Below are 10452 nucleotides of genomic sequence, written 5' to 3'. Positions count from 1 at the left end.
AGAGGAAGAAACCTCAATCTCTCTGCTACTTCTCCTTTCACTGATTATGCTAAGAATCCCCTTTCAGAGAAGGACAAAGTAGACCAGCAGCTTCCGCCTACGGATACACACAGGTTTCCTAACTTATATTGTGAGCTCCGTTTCCCAACCTATCGGCCGAAGACCCTGAACATAGAGAAGAAACTGGCCATCCCCGCCGACCTGAGGCAATCCATTCATGCCCGTATTGAGGGGATGGGTCTCGGTTTTGTCGATAGGGTGTTGGGTAGGGTAAACACCTCGTGGGTTCATGAATTCTACTGTAACTTCTTCAGGCATAACCTTGAGTCAGTTTACCTGTGAGGCAGACAGATAATAGTTACAGAGGCTGCTATTGAGGATGTACTTGGCTGTCTACCTAAGACTAGTGACACAGATGCATATGTACCAGTTGGAGTCGAGATACATTGTATGACATTTGATTATGATGCCTTGAGGGACATTGTTGCCACCCTAGATGCCCCTTGGGAGCTTGATGCTAATAATAGGAAACCCAAGGGGATGTTATTTGCTCATCTGACACGGGAGGCTCGGACATGGCAGCAGATTCTTGCACACTATGTCATGCCGACCACCCATTTTACTGAGATTCCGGTGGATATGCTTCTCCTTATTAGCTGTATCATGGAGGGAAAGGAGGTATACTTTCCCTGGCTGATCCGGAGGTTTATGTGGTGAGGGCATGTCCGTGGCACACTTCCATTCCTGACCTTGGTCACTGAGATGATTGAGCGAGCCGGTGCTCCATGGGGAGCAAATGATGAGTCACCACCCCTAGTACACGGAAAGGAGGACGTGATTCCGTGGGGGACATGGGTGAATGAGAAGCCCCATCCCGGAGCCACTCTAGGGCTAGAGCCAGAGTAGCAGCGACACATGGAGCTTCATCTTCCTCGGCCGCAGCAGACCCATCAGCACCAGTAGCACTACAGCACCACTACCACCAGTACCTCAGTTGACATATCTATTGGTATAGCGTCTTTTCCGCTTCATGGAGCGTAGTGAGCGCCGCATCATGCGACGTCTTGACAGAGTGGATCAGATGTTTGTAGCACTAGGCGTTGAGTTGCCCCCTATTGCCGACCATTCTTCTTCAGAGGAGGAGGAGCACGAGGAGGAGCAGGATCAGCCAGAGGCGCCACCACAGACACAGGCTACCCCAGAGGCGCAGCAGCCCCCTAAGGAGCCACAGCCTCAGCCCCAGCCAGCAGCGACAGTTGACTCTCACCCCGAGCTCGAGCAGTAGCATCGAGGACGATGCTCTATTCTAAGTGTGGGGAGGTCACCGTCGTCACCGTCGGTGGAGTTGCTATTTTGGGTGATAAGTTCGGACATTTATCTTTTATTTTGTGCTATTTCTAGTATTTTGCATTTTGTTTTATTCCGCACTTTTGGTATTATTGTATATATTTGTTATTTTGAGATACTTTTATTTTAGTTTGTTGCATTTTGCATTCTAGATATTTCATACTATCAGTTGGATTTTGCCTTATGTAGTTGTTTTAGCTTTTTAGTTGTGATTAGAAAAATATTTTGGATTGTTGAAACCCAAGTTTACCCTTTTTGCATATGAAATTTGGTTTGATTGGAAAAGAAAGGAGAAACTAAGAAATTTTTAGAATTTCTAAATCACAACATTGCATTTAGAATTTCTATAGGGCACCACCCCAATTGATTGAAAATTTTTGTGGAACTTGCTTGAATCACATATAATTTGTGAAGCATGTTTTTGAGCTAAGAATACAAGCATGTGAGATTTGAGCCTAATGATGTGGTTACATCTTATAACCACCTATTTTCCTTCTTGTGTGCAATTGTTCTCTTTTTATGATTGTGATCCTTGATTTGTTTAATTCTTTATGTCCATTATTCCTTGTATTCATGCACTTATATGATTGAGGCCATTGTTTCATAAAGCTCACTTATCCAAATAGCCTACCTTTTACCTTCCATTGTTAGCCAATTTTGAGCCTACGCTTAACCCAATTGTTCTTTATTTTAGCACATTACAAACCTAAAGCGAAAAACAATAAAAGTCCCTTGTTTGGATCTTTGATTAGCTTAGGCTAGTGAGAGTGTTCATTATTCAAGTTTGGGAGATTTGGGAACATTGGTTGGGATAAAGGGGTGTTTTGTATTTCTATATTTGGGAATTGGGTGCACGCTCATGTATTGATCAAATGTTAGACCTTATGCATTGATGTTCTTGTATATAGTTTGAAAGAAAGAAAAGAAAATAAAAATGAGAAAAAAACAAAAGAAAAAGAGAAAAGTGAAAAAGAAAAGAAAAGAAAAGAAAGAAAAAAAGAAGGAAGAAAAAATTGGAAAAGCAATAAAAAGGGGACAAAATGCCCCAAAGTAAAGATCAATAAGCATCAATGCATAAGTGTTGTGAAGTAAAAAGAAATACATGAGTGTGTGAAAAAGTGAAGAATGGGTAGTTAGGTTAGAACTTAATTGTATAGGCTATCATAGGTTATGTGGGAAAGTCTAGGCTAACCAAAGATTCAAATTCTTGTCCACTTAACCATATATGACCCTACCTTGACACTAGCCCTATTACAACATATGAGAAAGTCCTCATGATAATTGTATACATGCATTGAATAATTGTTGATTGTTAGATGAAGAACAAACCTTGGAAAGCTTGAAATAGAGGAGAATTGAGTGAATCAACCCTTAAACACTTGAGTGACTAGAGCGGATACACATTTGGTGAGGGTTCGATTGCTCAATTACATGTTTTTACCATAATCATTCTTATTCATGTAAGTTTGTGAATCTTTTTGATAATTCAATACAATTGTGGGTTTGGTTTGGACTTGATTCCTATTGCTTTAGCCCCTATGCGTACATATGTTCTCTTGGAAGTTGATTTGTTTTGATCAAGCATTTGCATTCATGATAGATAGTTGCATTTAGATAGTTTGCATATAGTTTAGTTACATTAAATAAATGTCATACCCCTTATTTCATTCTTGGTATAGCATGAGGACATGCTATGGTTTAAGTGTGGGGAGGTTGATAAACCCCGTTTTTAGGGTTTATCATGTGTGGAATTTAGAGCATTTTATCAATCTTTTTTCACATTTATTCAATGAAATAGCATAGTTTTGTGATTCTCCCTCATTTTGTGCTTAAGTGTGAAAACATGCTTCTAGACCTTTAATTTGATGATTTTGACTCACCTTTGATTCCACTAGATGCCTTGATTTGTTTGTTAAGTGATTTCAGGTTGAAAAGGCTAGGAATAGATCAAAGGAGTGAAGAGGAAAGCATGCAAAGTGGAGAACACATGGAAAAAAGCCAAAGATTTGGATGCACTCAGCCACGCGCACGCGCACTGGATGCGTACACGTGGATCGCAAAAATCCCAAGGATGCGCATGCATGCTGTACGCATACGCGTCGGTGCTGGCACGTGATTTTTAAGTGAAAATGTGCCCAGCGAATTCACAGAGGCTGTGGGACCCAATCTAAACCAACTTTGGCGCCAAAAACACTTAAAAGGACCAAGGATTGAAGGGAAAAAGGGGATTCCATCACTTTAGACATGAGTTTTTAGTTAGTTTTAGTTTAGAGATAGTTTTAGAGAGAGAAGCTCTCACTTCTCTCTAGGATTAGGATTAGGTTTAGGTCAATAATCTTAGCTCTCACTTCTCTCACTTGATTTCCTTTACCATTTACTTTTCTTGTTTCTTATCCAAAACCCCAAAATATACATGTCCATAGCCAATAACAAGAACACTACCCTGCAATTCCTTTGAAAGACGACCCAATGTTTAAATACTTCGGTTATTAGATTCATTAGGGGTTTGTACTTGTGACAAACAAAATTTTTGTATGAAAGGTTTATTGTTGGTTTAGAAACTATACTTCGACGAGAATTTATTTGTAAATTCTAAACCGTAAAAAAAAATCACTCATCATCCATCCATCTCCTCTGACGCATGTTAAGCTCTTTTTGATTGAAGATGTACTTGAGACTCTTATGATCAGAAAAGACGTTAAACCTCACTCCGTATAAGTGGTGCCTCCAAATCTTCAATGCAAACACAATCGCCGCTAATTCCAAGTCATGAGTTGGGTAAGTTACCTCATGCGGTCTCAGCTGACGCGATGCGTAAGTCACAACATTCTGGTGTTGCATCAACACGCAACCAAACCCTTCAAGGAAGCATCATAGTACACTTCAAACGGTTCATGCGGTTTTGGCAAGATTAAAATAGGTGCTGAAGTTAACTTCTACTTCAAAGTCTAGAAACTCTCTTCACACTCCGACGTCCAAACGAAAGGTGCTTCTTTCCTTGTCAATTTAGTCATTGGTAGTGCAATCCGGGAAAATCCTTCAATGAATCTCCGGTAATATCTGGCTAAGCCCAAAAAGCTCCTGACTTTCGTCACCGTTGTCGGTCTTTCCCATTCCATCACCGCTTCTACCTTAGAAGGATCCACGGCTATTCCTCCTTTGCTCACCATATAGCCTAAGAACTTCACTTCCTCCTTCTAAAACTCACACTTCAACAACTTAGCATACAATTTTTGCTCCTTTAGGATTTGCAACACAGTCCTCAAGTGTTCCTCATGCTCCTTCACCGTCTTAGAGTAAACCAAGATATCGTCTATGAAAACCACCACGAACTTGTCCAAAAAGGGACGAAACACTCTGTTCATGTAATCCATGAAAACAGCGGGTGCATTCGTTAACCCAAAGGACATAACCGCAAACTTGTAATGTCCATAGTGCATCCTAAACACTGTCTTAGGGATATCATCCTCTTTCACCCTTATCTGATGGTAACTAGATCTCAAATCAATTTTGAAAAACACCCCAGCTCCTTGCAGTTGATCCATCAAATCATCTATCCTTGGCAGCGGATACTTATTCTTCACCGTCACTTTGTTCAACTGTCGGTAGTCCACACACAGTCGCATTCCTCCACCCTTCTTCTTCACCAATAAAACTGGCGCTCCCCATGGTGATACACTCGGTCGAATGAACCTCTTATTCTAAAGCTCCTCCAACTGAGTCTTTAACTCTGCCAACTCTATCGGAGCCATTCTATACGGCACAATCGACACTGGTCTGGCTCCCGGCACCAATTTAATCACAAACTCAATCTCCCTTTGAGGTGGTAATTCAGGAATATCCTCCAGAAATACCTTCGGAAAGTCTCTAACCACCGGGATCTGATCTAAGTTCTGGGCATCGCCCGAAGCATTAGCAGTTAACAAGATGTAACCCTGACGCTCTTCTCCACTACAGTGCACCATTACCGAGTTCAGGTAGTAACCTTCATCTATCACTACTCTCTTCTCTCTTTTCGGCATAAACTGAATTGACCGCTCGAAGCAATCTAACAAAATCCGATTCTTCGACAACCAATCAAACCACAAAATCATCTCCAATCCAATCATTGGTAAACAGATCAAATCATGCACAAAGTCTCTACCTTCAAGTTTGAATCCTACTTGCCTACAACCTAACCTAGTCATGACCGTCTGATGCGGATTATGTACATGCAGATCAAAAGATAACTCTGACACTTTCAAGCCTAGTTCCTCCACCTTAGCAAACGAAATAAATGAATGTGATGCTCCAGTATCATATAATGAAATTATCGTTTTATCACCAATAAGACATATACCTCTCATCAACGGATCCGCCTCGAAAGCATCCTTGGCATTCACGGCAAAGACTCGCCCATGGTGCTGACCTTGACCCACATTCGGGTTCTTCCCACGCGTGTAGTCCTTTGCAATATGACCAGGCAATCCACGGTTGAAGCAACCATCTAAACCAATCTTGCATGAGTTATAAGGGTGAAAACGTCAACAACGCACACAAGCCAAATCCGGAGAATTCTTACTCTGATTTCCTCTTCCTCTGCCACGCTGAAACTGGTCATGAAGCCTCCTTTCCCTTGAGGCGCATATCCCCATCTCTTGAAGCTTGGACCCCTAGGATGGAAATACTTGCCACGTCCCTTATTAAAGGTTCTTCCATGAGTCTCCTTGGACGCTGCTATTGTCTTGGCATACTCCTCAACCACCCTTGCTTTGTTTACCAAATTGGAGAAGATATGAATCTCCATAGGAGCCACAACAGTCATTATGTTATCCTTCAACCCCTTCTGGTACTTGATACACTTCATGCTCTCGTAGGTCTCCGGGGCACCCTGACATACCCTAGAAATCCTACAAAGCTCCTCAAACTTGTTGGTGTAATCTGCCACAGACATGGAACCTTGCTTCAGCTGCACCAGTTCCATCTCCTTCGCTTCCCTTGCAGACTCAGGGAAGTACCTCTTGTAGGAGGCTGTCTGAAACACATCCCAATGAACATCTGCGTTCTGGAGCTGTAACAAGAGGCACTCTGCTTGCCACCAGTGCTGGGCCTCTCCCGCAAGCTGATAAGCAGCAAATTCAACATATTGATTGTTTGGAACATGCTGCACCTGTAAGGCACGCTCCATAGCCTGGAACCAGTTGTCCTCTTCGGTAGGATTAGTTGATCCTCAGAAGGTTGGCAGATGAACCTTGAGGAACGTCGCCAAGGTCATCGGAATACCACCCGCATCATCTCCATTCCCCTCAGCATTATCATGAGCATTCCCTTCGCCGTTCCCATTTCCATTTCCATTTCCAGACGGTTGGCCTAACCTCTACATAGCTTGCAGAGTCGTAGCAGCATTAGCCTCAATAGTGTTTGCCAAATTAGCCATAGCCGCCATAAATTCGGCATGATTGTCGGCTGGTTGCTCATTCCTACTTTCTCGTGAACGTACTCGACCTCGTCCGCGAGGAGCCATGTAGGGTTCCTGTCTGCACCAAACAATCAATATCAAGGTGATCAGTCTCAATATCAAAAGTCTAGTACTTCAATTATCCCCAAACAGACACTCACAAACAAGCATGCTATGCAATATCAAGCAGATAACCTAATAGCATCAAAGAAAAAGACACACAGAGTATGCAATGAAGCACAATCGGTCAATCCCTCAGGCTCACGAGGACGAACCGCTCTGATACCACTAAATGTAACACCCTAATTAGCCTAAGCTTTACCTCGCATCGTAAAGCAAATATTAATCAAGGATTACGACAGTTCTAAGCTCATACATATAATATATATAGAAAGAATAGTATAATCTAGAAGCCCGATGAAGGATGCAGCTCAAAAATAGGATTTTAAAAGCGCAAAATGTAACACCCTAATATTCAAATCCTTATGCTCGAGTCATAAGTTAATGATATTACGGTGGTACGACTCTCAGGTGGATTTTTAATAAATAAATATAGGTAATTTCGAAAGGAGTATTAATCGAGAAGCCTGAAAAGAGTAGAAATAAAATCACGAAGACGTAACACTCACGTTTCGACAACAAAAGATAAACCGTGAAGCCGAAAATGGTATACGGACAAGGCATAGAGGAGATTGAGAGATAGATAACAGATAGATATTTATAACATAAGTAAATAGCCACTAGTCGCGACCCGCAAAGTTTAGGCCGGCTAGGGTACAGTATGAAAGTAGTTGACAACAGTATATCCTAATCTCTCCCAAAGGAAACATGAGAGCCTCTATAGGCAATTCAAAAGAGTTCAATACATAATATAATCTTTCCAAAACAAAGGTGGAGAGATTCTAAGCAAAACACCAAGTAGAGAAAATAAAGATCTTCGCCGTCTCTCAGACGACCCACAACTCACTTCTGAACACCTGGACCTGTATCTGAAAAACAAGAGATATATACGGAATGAGAACCCCGGGCCCATGGGTTCCCAGTACGGTAAAAGTGCCAAATAAATTCAATGTACTGCAATAAAAACTCACTAAGCATCCTAAACTTCTTCGCCAATTATTCATCCTAGGTTCTCGCTAATCCATGAATAGGCAACTGCCATAAGGGAGTGCTAAATTTAATTCATGTTTCACATGTTTCCCAACTCGCTGACTCTTCCACGAATCAGACTCAGAATCATAAACAAAACCATCATCAGTCATCCTGTCTCAGCAATTCTATATCAATACATCATACCCTCACCTGGAGCTAGTGAAATCACATCACTGCGTCTACCCAGGGAGCTCAAATCATCTCATCCAATGGTCATCATCATCATGCAATCTCATCATCAATTCATCTCATCAAGAACAGCCCTCAACCTCTACCGACACCAACATGAGGGGTCTCTCAGTTGTACAAACACAAGCAATACAGGCAAGTAATACACAATTAAGGTACAAGTAGAACAAGTAGCAAATAATCAGATAACATAGCATATATAATGTAGAAATCCAAAACAAATAGGCAAACCCAAACAATTCAAACATATGCAAATGATGAGTGCCTGACCTATGGCTGATGATATCATCTGTCGGTTATCAAGCCAACCCGACGTGTCCGGTAGCTAACCCGGGCACAGTCTCTCTGTTGCGCAATAATATCATTAGAGGGAATATGTGCCATGTCACCATTAGAGGGTATCTGCACCCTGTCGCCATTAGAGGGTATCGGTGCCCTGTCACCCTTACAACCAGAGAGAAAACACAAGCATACTTACATTCAACATTTTCCATTATTATTCATTTATCATATTCATTCATTTATCATATATGCATTTATACTCAGCCATAATCCATAATGGCTTTGCCGTAACCCGGCAATAACTCAGCTATCCGGCTCACAGTTCAATCCAGAACTAGCCAATTTATCAACATGGCTCTGCTGTATTCGGCAATAACTCAGCCACCTGGCTCATGGTTCAATCAAGAACCAGCTATTTATCAATAAATATAGTCCTTCGGCTCATGGCATACACGGTACTTCCACCGTCATCCTCCATATCTCATATAATCATCTTTGATCATCGTTGATCATAACTTTTTCCCTTGCTTCATTCGCAAGTTACCACATCCCCTAGCTCCTTTCTCATTGCTAGGCATATCGTAAGGATTTAATACATAAGGGGTGAGATCGGAGGCTTAGAAGTATGATGTTTGGCTTTTAAAACTCAAAAATTAACTTTGGCATGAAAACAGAGCCACACGTACGCGTCCTCCACGTGTACGCGTGGGTGCATTTGTGCCCCAAGCACAAAACTGGCACAACTCTCGGGAAAATGGCTGGGCATTGGGTGCAACGCATCGACGCGCACGCGCGCACGCGTGGATGGTGCCTTCTTGAAGAACGACGCGTACGCGCCAAGTGCGCCTACGCGTGGAGGGTCATTCTACTAAAAATTTTCTAAGTTAAAAGCTGCAGAATTCACAGATTCAACCCCCAATCTTCCGACGGACATAACTTTCTCATTTTAAATCGTTTTTCACCTGTTCTTCAAACGGTACGGACATCCTGGATCCAATTTTACTTCTAAACAAGTTTGGCACAAAACGAAAATCTGCAGTCCAAGTTATGTCCCGTCAAAGTATGCCCAAAAAACATGTTTTCACACAAGACCACAAAGTGCCATTTTCAAAACAAGCCATTTTCAACCTTTTCAAAATCAACCAAAGCATTGCTAATTTCAACCCCTTTTGAAATCAATCAAAATATACCAAAACCAACATCAAGCCTCCTCAACTCATACATTAACACTTTACCACAATTCACAAAACCGCCATATGACCGTTTTTACCCATTTCAAACAAATGGCTAAATTGCAAACACATTAACATGTCATACATCCTTTCTCATCCTAATTTCCAACAATACTATTTTCAATCAATCATCATTATACATAATCAATATCATACTCACTATCACGTGGTTTCACCCACTAATCAACCTTAATCATTCCTCAAGCATATATCACAACATACATATCTCTCATGCATCATCATACCATCAAGGCATCATTAATCATAATCACATATATGACCACATAATATATCTCAACCAAAACTAAACATACCTCATCTACATAATTTCACCCAAAATTACCAAATTCCACACTTCAACTCCTCAAACCTTATTATTCAATAACCAACCCAATTATTCATATATTCATTATCTGAAATTCATCCAATCACTTGTGTCATCATAAAATGCACACATCAACTTACCTTCCTTACCTCTTTCCGGCCACCGGCCCAAAATTCACGGCCTCCGGCCCAATATTCACAATTTAAATGCATAAACCACAAATCAATACTCATTACCCAGTACATCAAATTCTCAATACACCAAGCATACAAGGCCACACAATTTTCAACCCAATTATTAATTCACATTACATACCAACTATGCATATTAGCACCAACCATTTACACAATCCAAACTTAATCCTAAGGGCATCTAGCCTAGGAATTCTCACACGGTACTTAAATGAAACTTAAACCGTACCTCTTGTAGCCAAACCAATTGAGCCTCTTCTTTGGAAGTCTTCACCAACCTTAGCTCCAAGCCTCACC

At 41.3% G+C, this 10452-nt stretch overlaps 1 protein-coding gene across 1 annotated transcript; it reads right to left on the bottom strand.

The window, feature by feature from the left end:
• Nucleotides 1–5048: 5048 nt before the first annotated feature.
• LOC148563798 (uncharacterized) lies at nucleotides 5049–6514 on the bottom strand. The gene is made up of 3 exons (XM_088486951.1): nucleotides 6345–6514; nucleotides 5909–6227; nucleotides 5049–5843 (listed from the first exon to the last, which is right to left on the bottom strand). Exons 1-3 carry the CDS (start codon nucleotides 6512–6514, stop codon nucleotides 5049–5051), a joined length of 1284 nt encoding a protein of 427 aa, XP_088343077.1.
• Nucleotides 6515–10452: the final 3938 nt, after the last annotated feature.

The sequence above is a fragment of the Arachis ipaensis genome, chromosome B5 (genome assembly GCF_059453495.1).
Source record: "Arachis ipaensis isolate K30076 ecotype BB chromosome B5, ASM5945349v1, whole genome shotgun sequence".
NCBI lineage: Eukaryota > Viridiplantae > Streptophyta > Magnoliopsida > Fabales > Fabaceae > Arachis > Arachis ipaensis.
This window is presented reverse-complemented; position numbering and strand designations above follow the sequence as displayed.